Here is a 16,568-nt window from a genome sequence, read left to right on the forward strand (position 1 = left end):
TGATTTCCATGACACAAGTGAATCTCCAAGCTTAATCATGAACCCTATCACTGGTCTTCTAGTTATAGGGCATGAAGCCCAGTCTGCATCACAGTATGCAGTTACTTTATGATTGCAACTGCTTGAGAGCAACAGGCCTTGTCCAGGCTGATGTTTAACATATCTCACTATCCTTAGTGCAGCTTCCATGTGTGACTCCTTAGGATGTTGTAGAAATTGACTTAAACTCTGAACAACAAATGATATATCAGGTCTTGTTACAATCAAATAAAGTAACTTTCCTATGAGTCTTTGATAGGCAGCATGATCAGCTAGAGTATCTTCCTCAGATGTGGCCTTGATCTATACCTCTTCACCTCTAGCTTTAGCCTGTATTCCTTCATTATATTCTTTTGAAGTGAGCTTGACATTAGTGTCAATAGGTGTGCCAGCTGGTTTGGCACTTGCAAGTCCTACCTCTGATATGAGCTCTAATGTATACTTCCTTTGATGCATTGTGATGCCCTTACTTGATCTTGCAAATTCAATCCCAAGAAAATATTTCAACTCTCCAAGGTCTTTCATTTTGAAAGTTTGTTGTAATGCTGTCTTTGTTTCTTCAATTACTGTCAAGCTATCTCCTGTGATCAGCATGTCATCTACATAGACCAGTATGATTACAGTGCCTTGATCATTCTTCCTGATAAACAATGAGTGATCAAACTAGTTTTGCTGAAATTTGAAGCTAAGTAAAGCTTCAGACAGTTTTGCATTCCACTGTCTTGGTGCCTGTTTTAGGCCATACAAAGATTTGACCAATCTACATACTGAATTCTCCCCCTGATTGGCAAATCCCTTAGGCAATTCCATATATATCTCATCATATAAGTCTCCTTGTGGAAAAGCATTATACGAATCCATTTGATTAATGTGCCATTTCGATGTTGCTGCTAAGGCCAAAACAGTTCTGACTGTTACCATATTCACCACAAGTGAGAATGTCTCTTGATAGTCAATCCCCTCCTTTTTGGCTATAACCTTTAGCTACTAACCTTGTCTTGAACCTCCCAACTTCACCATTTGCTTTATACTTAATCTTGTATATCGACTTGCAACCAATTGTTGTTTTCCCTGGAGGCAGTTTAACTATGTCCCAAGTGTGATTGCTCTCCAATTCTGATATCTCCTCCTTCATAGCTTGAATCCACTTTGGGTCTTTAACAACTTCATTATATGTAACTGGTTCTGTCAAAGTTGAGAATGCAGCAGTATATGCTTTGTATTTAGGACTTAACTTGTCATAGTTAATGTATCTATTTAGTCCATATGCAGCATCCTCATGTATATTCAAACTGATAAAATCCTTCATCCATACTGGTGGTTTGGTACCCCTTGATGACTTTCTTGTTTCCTGAACTACCGTTGTTGACTCTTGTACTGGTTGTTCAATCTGCAACTCTGTTCTTTACTGATTATGTAGCTCAGCTATGGACTCTTGTGCATTATCTTCATGTGACATAGTTTCTGTGTCTGCATTTAGCATTTGATCCTGTATTTGTCCCTCATCTTGTCTATATTCAGCCTGAGTAAGATTAGTGAACTGAATATACTTAGGCTATTGTGGCATATCTTCAACTGCAGTGTCTTTGAAAACATAAGTGGATATTGTATCCTTCTTTTGAAATGGAAAGATTTCCTCTTTGAATATAACATCCCTGTTAACAAAGAAACTATTATTAGCTAAGTCATACAACACATACCCTTTTTGCACATCAGAATAGCCCATGTGTATAGCTGGTTTTGACCTTGACTGCATTTTATCATGTTGAGTCATATCTTTGGCAAAACATAAGCAACCTAGTACCCTTAAGTGACTTATATTTGATTGTTTAACATGAAATCTTTCATATGGTGAAACACCATTAAGCACTGCAGTGGGCAACCTATTAATCACATACACTGCTGCCAGAATGTAATGTCCCCAGAACTCAATAGGAATATGAGCCTGAATCCTCGTAGCTCTAGTTACTTCTAAAATGTTCCTGTGTTTACGTTCAACTACACCATTTTGTTGTGGTGTATAGACACAGGTCCTTTGATGAATTATGCCTAATTCTTCAAACATAGTAATGCAAGTATTATTTAGAAATTCTGAGCCATTATCAGTTCTGATGACTTTGATAGTTTTGTCATACTGATTTTTAACCAACCTGAAGAACTGTTTAAGCAAGTGCATAGATCAGATTTATTTTTCAGTAGTACTACCCATGCAAATCTTGAGTAATCATCAACAATAGTCAGAAAGAACTTATGGCCATCAAAAGTTGGAATTTTATAGGCACCCCAAAGATCTACATGAGCCATTTCAAGTCTGTCACTAGTTTGTATATGGCTAGGCTGAAATGGCAATCTAGTTTGTTTGGCACAGGGGAATATAGTACAATTATCTCTACTACTTTTCACATCACTAGAATTACAAGAAAACAGTCTATTTAAAACTGAGTAAGAACTGTGGCCAAGTCTTTTATGCCACAAGCTAATATCTTGATTGCACATTGTATCCTCAGGATTCTGCACTGTTAGACTGATATGTTTTCCATTATATATATGTTGATTCAGCAACAAGTATAGACCAGCTTTTTCTCTACCAATCTCCTTCACCCTTCCAATGAAGAGATCCTGATACACACAAAAGTCAGGAAAAAACTTTGCAGAACATTGCAATTCTTTGGTTAGTTTTGAGACTAAAAGTAAGTTGTACTTGAATTTAGGAACCAAAAACACATTAGATATTGTGTTGTTCTTAGATATTGAACTAGTTCTAATATGAGACACTTGAGTAATGTCACCATTAGGAAAATGTACTCTTTTTGGAATTATAGGTTCACTTATTGTGTCTTGGTTCAATAACTTTGCATCAGAGGCCTTGTGATTAGTGGCTCCTGTATCAATAATCCATTCAGGACTACTGTTATCAGTACCTACTAGTGCCATGTCCTCTACTATACCTGTTATATCACCTGCTACATTTGCTGAAGATACAACTGAATTGGCACTATGACTTTTGTTTAGCAACTGAACAATCTGATCATACTGCTCTCTAGTAAATGCATTTCCTATCTGTAGTTGTGCATCAGCACCTTGTCCATTTTGAGAACCATATCCTCCCATGTTATTGTCATGTCCAAAAGTAGAACTTGCCCCATTCATATTATATGGCACAGATGCTTGTTGGACATTATAGTTTTAAGTGTTGACAGGTCCAAGATCCATATTTGAACTCTCTCTTACCGCATTATAAGCAACACCATACCTTTGACTCTGACTAGTTTTCCTATCTACCACACCTTTTTTGGACTTGAAATCAGAAGGATATCCTACTAGCTTGAAACATGTGTCTTTGGTGTGACCTTTACACTTACAAAAGTCACAGATCAAGTTGTTATAAGGTTTCTTAAATTTCTGATGTCCATACTGATTTGAACCACCTTGACTCACATTGTTTTGACTTACATTATTCCTTGAATACATTGCCAGATCAATGTTTCTAATTGTGGCACTTGGATTAGTCCCTGGAATTCCAGAGTTAGCTGCTACAGCTTTTTGAGACTCATCACTGATCACTAGAGAGTAAGCTTGATTTACATTGGGCATAGGATTCATCATAAGTATTTTGCTTCTAGCCTGAGAGTAAGCATCATTTAAACCCATCAATAATTGAAACAACTTCATTTTCCGTAAGTGTTCTACAAATGCTTTTGACTTAGAACAATTATAACTAGGAGCTGGTACCATTGACTCAAATTCTACCCACAGACTTTTTAACTTTGAGAAGTACACAGACATAGAAGTTGTGCCTTGATTCAGAGTGGCTATTTCTTTATGTAGGTTATAGGTTCTTGATCCATCAATCTTATTAAACCTTTCACACAAATCTTTCCATACCACCTGAGCACTAGTAGCTTACATAATTCCTCCTAGTAAATTCTTTGAAACAGCATTCATTACCCAAGAAAGAACTATGGCATTTACTCTTTCCCAATGATCCCACATAGTCTCAGGGTAATTCTCCTTGCTACAAGTACTAGTAACTAACCCTAACTTATTTCTTCCTAATAAAGTAAGCTTCATGGAGTTAAACCAGATAGAGTAATTTTCAATACCTGTAAGTTGGAAAGAAATGATCTGTATTCCACTTACATCTGCAGGAGACAAGAATAGTGGATGATTATAGTCAATTCCAGATCCTTGTTGTGCTCCATTTACACCAGATGAATTTCCTGGTAATGCACTACCATTTAAAGATCCAGGTTGTACACCAGAACCATCTCCAGTTGAGACACCAGAGACACCATTTGCAGGATTCAAGTTTTCCATTTATTCTTGAAAGAAATTTAAACACTAATGATTTGCGGAAGCAAGACTTAGAATCTTGAATTGTTCATAAGAAAAATAGAGATGAAGATGAATATACTGACAAGCTAAATATCCTGCTCTGATACCATATTATAATGTGTGAATATACATAGAATATACACTGGATATACAGTGTATCAATGATCACAAACTGAGAAAACTAGAAACTGTAAAAATGGAAGTAATCGTGTGAAGGTTAAGAGATGATGAAGAAGAAGTAATTATCATTAGAATGTGATGAAAAAATCATGAATACAATGCATCATATTTATAACTACTCACAAGCTTAGAGTTAGTTATAACTAACTATGTGAACTCTATCTTCTAGAAGCTTTCAAGTCTTTAACTACCTCTAACTACCTTGATATTCATACAAAGACTAATCTATCCTTCTATCTTTAATTATCATTCACTAAGTATCATCTACATATCAACACTAAGGAATAGCCAGCTGACATCTTTACAAAGGGGCTAACTAGAGTGCAACATGAGTACTTGAAACTCAAGCTAGGGGTTCTAAACATTTAACACCACCTAGCTTGAGGGGGAGTGTAGATGATACTTAGTGAATGATAATTAAAGATAGAAGGACAGATTAGTCTTTGTATGAATATCAAGGTAGTTAAAGACTTGAAAGCTTTTAAAAGATAGAGTTCACATAGTTAGTTATAATTCTTTAATGTAATCTTCCCACATTATACGAATAATTTTCACTTTATAGAAGAGACTGCTTTAATTGTGAAAACATGAAAGATACGATAGATGCAGTTCTTTTATAAAATACGAAAGTTTGGATAGTTTTTAAAAGTTTTGAAAAGATCAAAACATAAATTTTTGCCCAAAAAGAGGTTTGAGCCAGAATTTGAAAATTTACTTTCAAAATATGTTAAAATTTTATGACCAAACAAAAAATATACTCTCAAAATCTATGGCAAGACGGGAGCTAAACTTCTATATATCCAAAGAAAAAAAAAGGCGTTATATGCCTCAACAAACTAAAAACCAAAAGCTATCCTAGTCAGGAAGCAAATAACCAACATTGCGACACCAAAATCTTCTCGTCACTTGCCTAACGTATTAAATCTTTCCTAAAATAACAAACCTCCACTTTTTACCATGTTATTTATCTCTCACATACAACTCAACAAAGGCAAGAATAACAACTCACCAACTTCACAATCATCAAATTGCATACCAAAGTTGAGAGAAAAGTAAAAGTGAAGAAACATGGAAGGATTTAAAGTAGACAAATGGGGTTATGAAGTGAATTCATGTTCTGATTCTTGCATATCTGCTATCAATTCTTATTATCATCAGGTACCCTTTGCATATCTCCTTAATTTTTATCAGTATCTGTTAAAAAAAAAAAAAAAAAAACATAGTTTTATCAATATTGGGTGAGCTTTGCTCAGGTACCCTTTTCATATCTCCTTAATTTTTTATATGAGTGAAAAAGATCAGAGTTTTATCAATATTGGGTTAGTTTTAGCTTTGCTCAGGTACCCTTTTCATATCTCCTTAAATTTTATCAGGATGAGTAAAAAGATCAATTTTTTATGAATAGTGGGTTAGTCTGAACTTGATTCTTGAGCTTTGCTCAGGTACCCTTTTCATATCTCCTTAACCTTTTTTTTATCAGTATGAGTAAAAAGATCATATTTTTGTTGATATTGAGTTAGTGTGAACTTTGATTCTTGAGCTTTGCTCAGGTACCCTTTTCATTTCTCCTTAATTTCTACCAGTACAAATAAAAAAGATCAGATTTTTATCCATATTGGGTTAGTATGAACTTGGGTTCTTGAGCTTTGCTCAGGTGCCTTTTCATATCTCCTTAATTATTTTATATCAGTATGAGTAAAAAAGATCAGATTTTTTATCTATATTGGGTTAGTGTGAACTTTGATTCTTTAGCTTTGCTCAGGTATCCTTTTCGTATCTCCTTAAATATTTTATCAGTATGAGTAAAAAGATTAGATTTTTATCAATATTGTGTTAGTGTGAACTTTGATTCTTGAGCAACCTTTTCATATCTCCTTAATTTTTATCAGTATGTAAAAAGATCATATTTTTGTCGATATTTGGTTAGTGTGAACTTTGATTCTTGATTTGTACTCAGGTACTTAGCTATGGAAGAGAAAGGTCTGTAATATTGGAAGCTCCTAAACAAGACCCAACTTGTGTTTTGGCCAATATTTTGGCTGCTCAGTACCTTTGTTCTGCCGATTCTTCCCGTGCTATGCCTCTTCTTGAAGCTGCCAAGTCTCGCCTCGTACAATTTTTTAAAACTTTTTTTGGCATATTTTGGTTATTCTCCTTTAGGGTGTGTTTGGTTTGAAGGAAAATGTTTTCCTAGAAAATATTATTGTTTGGATTTCTTACTTATTTTCTAGTGTTTGGGTAAGCAAGCAAAATAATATTATCCCAAGAGCATTTATATTTAATTGCAAAATATTATGGGGGGTTGGATGGTCAAGGGGTGGGGGTTCGGGGGTGGCGGGGGTGGGATGGTCAAGGCGTGGGGGTTCGGGGGTGGGATGGTCAAGGGGTTGGGGGTTGGAGAGGAGACAATGATCTTAGAATGTCACTTATGGTACTTGTTTTCCCTACTTCCATCAGGGAAGTCATTTTCGAATTTCTAAGAAACTTGTTTTCCTAGGAAAATTTTCTTGACCAACCAAACATGAGAAAATTGAAAACATTTTCTGGAAAATGTTATCCTCCATACCAAACACACCCTTACTCTTTTTCTATTTGGGAGTTTAATTTACTTATCTCTTGTTGATATTATGTTTAGGAACAAGCTAGCTCGTATGAGAAAGTGGTTTTTGAGGCAATCAATTGTTTGATTTCACCAAATAGAGATGACGATGTGGCTGTAGAACTACACTTGAAGGTTGGTTCTGTTCTTTGCTACTTGTTTGAAGTGTTCTTTCTTCATAGATTCGGTTGCTTTTCCTCATTTCTGCTGATATTTTTATAGGGATAATTACATTTTGGACCGCTCAAAAGAATAATAACCAACAAATGTGTAGGTTGTGTGTATAAGTATAAATATACATAATCAGTATAGGTTTTGTATATTTTTGGCTAGCGTCCGTAATTAATTTCGGCTGACGGGCGAAAACTGGAAAAAGCTTGGGTGTTTTGTTTTTGATCTTATTGTTCTACTACAATGGTGTCTTGTCTGCTTCTGATTATGGATAGTTGTAATTGTTTCAATTAGCTAGTATGTGTCAAAGTTTGGCTCTCTAATAATCTATCTTTAGAACCAGATGATTGTGAAGATACCCATTCTCTGTATGATTTTCTTTTGACAAGTCTTGTCATTATTTAAATCCCAATTAAATTTCAGGTTGAAAAGCTATGCCATGTTATTTAGTGATTTTTCATGGATTAACATTTGGTCTTCATTGAATCAGAAAATAATCTATCAGCAGAGTATCTAATTTGGTTGGTCTTTGGCATATAATTATTAAAATTCTGTTACTTTAAAATCACAAGGATGTTGTAAAATGGACTAGTCAAAAAGCAAAAGGATGAATAGTAGGCGGTTTCATCATGTATCCACATCAGTATCTTCATGAGTTTACATTTATGATCTTTGCATAAATCTTTTGATTGATATTTCATTACCTATTTGCAGCTGCTTAAGGATTTCCCAAGAGATCTAGTCTCTCTCAAGAGGGCTCAAGTGCTTTGTTTCTATATGGGTCGCGCTGATTTGTCTCTGAAACTTGTTGAACAGGTTCATACCATATTGACTGAATATTTCCTTTTTCTTCCTCTTCTAGGCAATATCAGAAAAGCAAAAAGAATAAAGTAAATTAATAAACAACTTGTATCTGACTATCCAGAGGTTTAATGTCCATAACAGGAGTGACTAATGTATTCATTTCTTTAAGAATGAATTCAGGTTCCTTTCAAGCAATTCTTCCTATTAAAGTTTCTAGATTTTGGCCTACAGGTCCTACCAGTAAATAAAGGCGAAAGTTACATTTATGGCATGCTCGCATTTCCCCTATTAGAGCTTGGTCGATATGCAGATGCTGAAGAAGCTGCAAAGAAAGGCTTTGAGATTGATAGTGAAGATGCCTGGACACATCATGCTGTGAGTTACTCATGTTGCAAGTTACTCTTTCCTTTCTAGCTGATACAAGTACGTATGCCGTATTATTTTTGCTCGAGCTTTCTTCACAAACCTTATGAACTATAATTACTGCTACGCCTCAATCCCAAACTAGTTGGATTGACTAAAGAAGTCATCTAAACTCATTCCGCTCTATTTGTTCTCTAAATCTCACGCTTACCCCTATATTTCCATATAAGTATCTTACCAAAATAGAAAGTGGTTTGAAAGGTTGCTGGCAGACACCAGAACAAACCTTGTAATTGTACCATCAACTATTAACCTTCACCCCAACTAGTGAAATATGCTTCGCACAGAACAAATTTTTTGTTGCTATTCCAGTTATTATAATACTGTGGATAGTTAACAAGGTACCATTTTTATACTTCCAATTTTCAAATTCTTATCCTATATATCAGGCTATCTCTCATCTAATCGTTTGTTGTCAATCCAGCTAGCTAACCTTATGTCAAAATAGCACCAGTAATCTTGCTGATCATTTAAGGGAAACTCTTCCTATTGCTTTCTCCTGGGTGAAAAACAATAAGCATGGACATAAATTTTTGTTGTGATGGAATAGTTGTCCATTTCAAGCTGTGTAGTTCATATCATTTTGTGGCTGGAGGAACTGCATTTTATTCATTGACTGCTATTCTAGTATAATATTTTCTTGCTTATTTTATTGCAATCTCCTTGCAGCTCTGTCATGTTTATCAGTATGAGTGTCGTTTTAAAGAAGCAGTGCAGTTTATGGAGGAGTGCTCAAGAACCTGGAGTTCTTTGTCATCTTTTATGTATGCACAGAATCTGATAACAGCACTCCTAGCTCGGCTCTGAATTTTAAAATTGTAAAAGCTAACCATTTGGATATTGCAGGTATACACACAATTGGTGGCACGTTGCACTTTGTTATTTGGAAGGTCATTCTCCCATGGAAAAAGTAAGAGATGTTTATGACCAAAAAATCTGGAAAGAGTTGGAAAGAATTGATGCCAGTCCAGCCGAAGTAAGTTAGTGGGGTGTATTAAAAAGAACTTCATAGTTCTTTTAATATGCTGAGAGTTACATTTTTCTTGATATGCAGGTGTACTTGAATGCTGTTGGTTTGTTACTCCGGGTATATGTACGAGGTGGGATTAATGTCTTTGGGGACCGTTTGAAGATCCTAGCTAATCGTCTGTCAGATAAAGTGAGTTCAGGTGCAGAAGCGTATTAAAATTCTCTATTTAGGTTATACCGCAATTGCATGCGTATGCACTTTTAAGTTGGGATTATGTTGGTCTTTCCTACTTTAGAAGTGTGGAAAATCAGCTAAACAAAGCCAAATCAAAGACTTCATGAAGAAATATGGAAACAAAGTTGATGTACTTGTTTTTATTGTGAAATGGATGTCGGTGATCTTAAGTTTTGTAACAATACATGCTTTTGAACAGCCCCTCCCTAACCCCTTACCAAATTTAAAACTGAGGAAGAAAAACTTCAATCAGTTGAGAAAATGGATAAATAACGTGAAATAGATTTCATTCTTTCAGCATCATTTGCTTTTTCATGAATCATTTCCTTTCAGATTAATATGATTGGGAACCGTAAATTTGATCTGCATTACTATTAACTTCCATTTAGCAATTGCATTGTGCGGTCCTCTTTCCTTTCTGTCTTTACAATGTTAATACGAACCATTGTTCTGTGTCTTTGTGCTGCCACTGCTACATTAGGCTTTCTGGTATCTTGAATGGCACCTGGATGTCTTGGTGTTGTGGGCCCTATCCTGTACTGGCGACGTTTCTAAAGCAGAGGAGTTACTCGAGGGTTTAAGATCCAGGTCAGGACGAATTTAGCCACTCTTCCATTCATAGACCTTTCTGTCCAACCACTTACTGTGAAATTTACTGAGTTTTTTTTTTCTTTTTCCTGTAGAATCTCTAAAATGACCAAGAAAAAACGAGAACATATGCAGAGAGCTTTGCTGGTTTGTCCTTTTATTTTTCCTTCTATTTACTAACTTCTGCATAACGTTTTGGAGAAAATCTACTCATACCTTACAGTTCACGTCGCAAAAGTCTCTTTTCAATAAAAGATTTTTCCAATTGAGTTTTACGCTCACTTCGGCTTTTAAATTGACTGATTCTATACAGTTCAGATCCGAAGGATTCATTCTGCTACTACTTTAGACGAGGATCATGGTTTTTAGGGGAGATCAGAACACATTAATTTTTGAACTTATTGATTGTACTATTGCTTAAGATTCTCCTGTCCATCACATCTTTGAAAACATTGATGCTTCTAATAGTTTTATGATTGATAATTGATAGATAGAAACAGTTTTTTCCAATTTTTAATTCTTTCTTTATATTTTATGTTAGCTTGCAGAAGTGCAGTTTGAATATGGCAAGGGTGAAAATGAAAGGGCGTTGGAATTGCTTGGACATTCATTTGATGCCGTAGACTATAAGGTAGTTTGAACATGACAAGGGGGGCTTATATTGTTTATTTAGCATTATTCCTATTTGTTTCATCAATGATAAGTAAATACACTACTTTGTTCAGATTATTGGAGCGTCGGACGAACAGCTTGACGTTTTCAATGAAGTTTGGATCACTATGTTGCTGAATAGTGGTCAGGCTACAAAAGGTAGACCATTTCCCTTCCAATATGAGCTTCTATTTTTACAAAAAAAGAAGTTTCTGGGTGTGGGTTGTGGTTTTCTGCCTGTAAAATGAAGTATGGCCTCTTTGGTAAGGATGGGAATTTGATCCTTTGATCTCGTTGCTACCCTTTGAACCTCACCTTTTGGTATACACTTATTTTTGTCTGCTCATATAAAAGTGCTTAGTAACTTATCCTTAAGTTGTGGTTTTGGAACTCGCAGCTATTCAGGCCATAGAGAAGCAGCTAAAGAAGAGGGAAGGGACACCGTTCTTGTGGCGCCTCCTGGTATGTCTTCGCTCTCTGCTCCATAATTTTGGCTTCTTAGCTGAATAGATTGTTCTGAAACAACTGCCCTTCTCATTGCCATCTCTTTAGGGTGTCACTCGTTATCCAGGTAGTTTCAACCCCCTCACGTAAAACCTTTTGATTTTTTCTGACATGCCTCAACAAGACAAATTGACGATTGCTTGTCAAAATGCAATATTTACTGTGTGGATTGCACTATCCCCCATGAATTACAGTTTACTGTACCGATAAAGAGCGTTCTTTCATGTACATATGCAATTATAAGTATCTATCTACGCATATTCCAGCAATAAAAACATCCTATGCGTCAAAGAGGCATATTTAATTTCGTGATAAGGTTTATAAAGGGAGCAAATTTGATGCTATCAAGTCGCATGTGTTCTGTGTGATCATCAGAAAAGTCACTCTACTTAGCATTAATTTCCTAATACATAAACTAGGCAAATTCATGTACGTAGGGATCAATCTAGTTTACTTTTTTCAACAGGACCTTTGTATTTAAACTCCATGATGGTGAAAGGTCAGGCATAGACTTCAACTTGCATATTAAGGACCAAAAATAAGTCATGAATGGAGCTCAACACACATGCACTGTTAGAATGAGAACTACATTGAATGAGAGAGAATTTATTGGATTACATTGTATTTATTGTTGCTTGTTGGTGCAGGAAAAAGGTTATTCAATGTCAAAACAACAGGAAGCAACAGTTGCAGGCAAAAAAGCTCAAGCATTGGAAGCTGCATACTTCAATTAGTCTTGGCATAGGATGATAACTATCCAAAATAAACTCTTCCACGTCTTAATATTCTTGTATGCCTCTTGTTCCCTTCTAGAATGTGTAGCTCTAAAATATAAAGTTTCTTCATGTTGTATTTTATAAGCAGTGTCCCCTGAGCCAATTGAATCGTTGGTGGCTGATGACGGAAACTCTGAAATCTTTCAATAATTTCATTTTTCATAACGATGGTGTTTGGATTAGATTGCCGCACTTTAACTATTTCACTGAGTACGTGTTATCTTTCACCGCTTTAAATACCGAATAAACTATAAAATCTTGAATATGTGGAGTAAAATTTTGATCTGGCAATAAGATGGCACATGGTATAACAGTTACTATGATTCTGAGAGGACCCATTCAGGCTAACTTATTGACTAATAAATAGTGCCATCATGTTGGCCAATAATGTTTGTACTAGATCACTCACGAGGTGACCTTACATTATTTCTTGTACTCTTTTGCCATATAACTTGCTAAAAAGTCAAATTCTTACATGTGGATGTTTCCCAAATATTCAAAATTTCCAATTTTTAGTTGAAAAAGACATGAAAATAGTGTTAAATTGACACTAATAATGACAGTTTTAACAAGTGTTGGCCAATAATGTTTGTACTAGATCACTCAATAGTTTGTTTTGGTAAGAAAAGAACATACAATACGGTGGTAAGCTTTTTCTATTCATTAATAATGACAGTTTTAACAAGTGTCTTCAAGTTAGCTTTTGCATGTCAAGTTGTCTCTATAGACTAAGTTCCAAAAGGGTTGTCATTTTCTCACAACTAGAATCAATATAGCATCGGATGAAAACACAAGATTAGTGTCCAAAAAAGTAGTCAAGATCACAAGAGAGTAATGACATCCTCAATTACCAATCACAGCCAAGTCAAGAAACAGAAAAGTAAATTCACGAGGGATTGTGTATGTAAGAAACAAGCAGTAACAAAAGTAGGATCTATACATTAACATTCCATTTTACCACAATCATACAAAAACTTCACCTGACACCTTTTCAGTCCAAAGCTTCCCCACCCCAAAAAAAAGTGCAATTCACATTTACACTTTAATCAATTACACTTTTTTAAAGTAACTTGTGTGCAGCTGATTATTCAATGAGATATTGGTACCTCTCATGCGTGCACAATCCGACTATTCTATTAGATATCGGCTACCTTACCTCTCATCAACACACTTATCGTACACAATGTGATCATTCTATCAAATACTGACTATATCTAATCAGTACAGATATCGATTGACTCTGTCTACCAAATAACTGACTAATTAGTCAATTAACCCGATCCCATCAGGAACCACCATGTTACTAGAATTTGATGTCCTCAATATACCACTTCCAACTCCCCTTGCCTTGCCCCTTATCCGCCTCAACTCTGCCACCACATCCCTTGAATCAGGACGATCATCCTTATCGGTGGCTACGCATCGGAATGCGAGCTCCGCCACTGCACCGACGCCTTCCATTGCTTCGCCATCGACCACCAAAACGGGGTCCACAACTTGCAGCAACAACCCCATTTGAATTCTTGAAACTACCATATCAGCCAATGCCATTTCCCTTTTCTCCCTCTTTTGGTCCACAGCTTTCATCCCTGTTATTAGTTCCAACAACACAACACCAAAGCTATATATATCGCTCTTTTCGTTCAATCGAAATGACTTGTGATAATCAGGATCTAAATAACCAGGAGTTCCTTGTGGACCTGTACAAACTTCACCAGTAGAATCACCAGAAGCAACTGTTGCATCTGTGCATACTAAGAGTCTTGATAGCCCAAAGTCACCAACTTTTACCCTCATATCTTTTTCAACAAAAATGTTGGTTGAAGTAATATCTCTATGAACTATAGGTGGAACAACAGAAAAATGCAAGTACTCAATTGCCATTGCTATTTGTAATGCTATATCAACTCTTAAACTCCAAGTTAAAGAACCCTTTTTGTACAAATTCTTGCAGCCATGAAGATGGTCAGCAAGAGTACCATTTGGAACATAGTCATAAACCAAAAGAAGCCCTCTTGGATCACTACAATAGCCATGAAGTTTGACTAGATTTGGATGGTTAATTGATGACAAAATCAAGATTTCATTGCAAAATGACTTTGTTGAAAAGGCTTTAGCCCCACTTGGTGAATGTTTATGCAAATGTTTAACTGCAACAAGCCTACCATCATCAAGATTCCCTAAATAAACAGAACCAAATCCACCATCCCCAAGTTTCCTTTTTTGGTCAAAGTGATTAGTAGAGTTTTCAAGCTCTTCATATGGAAACACTGGTGGAAGTAAACTAGCAGACCTGTGCCTTCTAAGATAAATAATAGTAGGATCTTCTTCTAAACCTGCCCTTTTTTCTCTTGAACGAAAAATCAAACTTCCAATAGAGAAAACAACTAGAAAACACACAAATAAAAACACCAATGCCAACATAACTACATGATTAGCACTTTTTTGTCTTATCAAAGGAGGTGGGTACCTAACTTCAGATAAAGGAAAACACAAAAATGGTTTCTTTGGATGAGAATTATTGAATCCACAAACACCACTACTAGCTTTACAAGTTCTACAACTTGAAAAGTATGAATCTTGATTCTCATCCCACTCAACTTCAACTCCCATTTTCAAGAAACCATCAAGAAAACCAAGAATATCACTTTGGCATCTTTCATCAGAGTCAAAACGGTGTCTCGAAACACATTCATGAAGTAGTAAAAGTGGTTTCTTGATAAGTTTACATTGCCATGGACAGTAGCTACAATTTGGGAGATTTGGTGGTGGACAAGGTTTCAAAGCAGAAAGTCTAGAACAAGATGAATCAGAGACATGAAATGGTGACCCTGAAAGTGAAATGGATCTTGAAAAAGAACAGTTTTTGAAGTTAGATTGTTGTGGAGAAAGTAGAAGAGTTGAAGAAGTAGGTTCATAATTAAGCAAAGAGAAAGTGGTGTTATTTATGGAAATAACAGCATTTGAAGAAGGTGAACATTGGATTTGGAAAGAAGGATGACCACAACCAGGTGATGAAGAAAAAGGAAAAGTGGGAAAAGAAGTAAAAGGTGGACATGAAATTTCACCTTCATTTGATGGTTTTAAACAGCTATGAGCTGTTGTTGTTGCCTTATTGTTAACAAAAATGAAAACCAAGAACAGAAAGATAGAAAAAAATGGTGAAAATGGCATGTTTATGATGAAGTGCTAGTTAGGTAGTGAAGTTCATTCACGTGAAGAATAACAAAGAAGAAGAAGAAAGATTGAATCTTTGGGGTGAAAAATGAAAAGAGAAGTTCTTGAATCTATGATGCAGATTTGGGGTTTAGATTTTTTTGTTTTTTTTTTAAACTATTATTACTGCCTAGGATGTTGGACTTTTTTTTTTTTTTTTTTTTTGTTGTTGTTGTTGGAGTAGAGAAGTGGGAGTTGGGAGTGTGGGGGTCCCGAGGATGAAAGAAAAGAGAGGTGTCACGTGAACAGAATGAGAAGAAGACAAAAAATAGTGAAAAGAAATGATGAATTCTTTGGTCATTTAGCAAAGGTGACCCCATGTGGGTGTTTGGATTGGCTTATTTTATGCGGTGATTATTGGCTGGTGAGCTCTTTTTATTTTTTGTAACGTTTGAAAAAGATAAAAGATACTTATAAATACTTATTTTTAGGTTAAAAAATATAAAAATAAATCAAAAGTCAAAAATTAAATATCTTCAATTTATGACTTTTAGCTTATAAGTTGCTTTAAAGAAAATCAAACCCAAACACTCCTCATATTGGGGACTTGGGTTGGATTTTTCAAAAGAAAGATCTTTGAGGAAAATTTGTTTGTTGTTCTCTCGAAAGAAAATTGTTTTACTTTAAGCTGAGGGTCTATCGGAAACGGTCTTTCTACCTCTCAAGGTAACAGTAAAGTTTGCATATACTCTACCCTTCCAGACTCACTTGTAGAATTATAATAGGTATATTCAGGGGTGTCAATTTTATGTAGTGATTTTGGGTCACGTGAACACATGATCATTTAGAAATTTTATGTATATATTTTTTAAAATTGGTATAATATTAATTGCTGGAACGTATGCTACAAGAAGGCTAAATGGTGCACTTGGTTGAAGGTTGAGTTATTTACCAAGCGGATGAGGAATCAATTCCGACTTAATACATTTTTTTCCTTATTTTTTTTTAATAGTGAACCCATATTTTAGAAATTCTAGATTCGTCTCTGAATATATTATTGTTGTGTCTCTTGAAAGAAAAGAACAATCAATTTTGTCCTAAATAATTAGAAATAAAGAAGGCATTTGGCTATAGAATT

The 16,568-nt window shown here is 35.4% G+C and overlaps 2 protein-coding genes across 3 annotated transcripts; one reads left to right on the forward strand and one right to left on the reverse strand.

Moving 5' to 3' along the window:
• The first annotated feature begins 5,395 nt into the window (after positions 1–5,395).
• LOC132641488 (uncharacterized) lies at positions 5,396–12,439 on the forward strand. Of its 2 annotated transcripts, XM_060358501.1 has the most exons (14): positions 5,402–5,712; positions 6,512–6,664; positions 7,190–7,288; positions 8,039–8,140; positions 8,360–8,503; positions 9,221–9,315; positions 9,398–9,527; positions 9,606–9,710; positions 10,237–10,343; positions 10,439–10,490; positions 10,885–10,974; positions 11,069–11,153; positions 11,392–11,456; positions 12,146–12,439. In XM_060358501.1, exons 1-14 carry the CDS (start codon positions 5,623–5,625, stop codon positions 12,230–12,232), a joined length of 1,404 nt encoding a protein of 467 aa, XP_060214484.1. In that variant the 5' UTR covers positions 5,402–5,622; the 3' UTR covers positions 12,233–12,439. The 2 variants fall into 2 exon arrangements, with proteins under 2 accessions (XP_060214485.1, XP_060214484.1); XM_060358502.1 differs by lacking the exon at positions 12,146–12,439 and having other exon boundaries at positions 5,396–5,712; positions 11,069–11,257; positions 11,392–11,457.
• A 754-nt stretch (positions 12,440–13,193) lies between these two features.
• LOC132641489 (LEAF RUST 10 DISEASE-RESISTANCE LOCUS RECEPTOR-LIKE PROTEIN KINASE-like 1.5) lies at positions 13,194–15,784 on the reverse strand. The gene has a single exon (XM_060358503.1). It carries the CDS (start codon positions 15,446–15,448, stop codon positions 13,538–13,540), a length of 1,911 nt encoding a protein of 636 aa, XP_060214486.1. The 5' UTR covers positions 15,449–15,784; the 3' UTR covers positions 13,194–13,537.
• Between the last annotated feature and the right edge of the window lie 784 nt (positions 15,785–16,568).

The sequence above is a fragment of the Lycium barbarum genome, chromosome 5 (assembly GCF_019175385.1).
Source record: "Lycium barbarum isolate Lr01 chromosome 5, ASM1917538v2, whole genome shotgun sequence".
Classification (NCBI taxonomy): domain Eukaryota; kingdom Viridiplantae; phylum Streptophyta; class Magnoliopsida; order Solanales; family Solanaceae; genus Lycium; species Lycium barbarum.

Coding starts and splice junctions, on each gene's coding strand:
- LOC132641489 (XM_060358503.1), bottom strand. CDS start 15,448: ATGCCATTTTCACCATTTTTTTCTATCTTTCTGTTCTTGGTTTTCATT.
- LOC132641488 (XM_060358501.1), top strand. CDS start 5,623: ATGGAAGGATTTAAAGTAGACAAATGGGGTTATGAAGTGAATTCATGT. Junction 9,316..9,397: donor AGTTCTTTGTCATCTTTTAT/GTATGCACAGAA, acceptor TGGATATTGCAG/GTATACACACAATTGGTGGC. Junction 10,975..11,068: donor TTGATGCCGTAGACTATAAG/GTAGTTTGAACA, acceptor TACTTTGTTCAG/ATTATTGGAGCGTCGGACGA.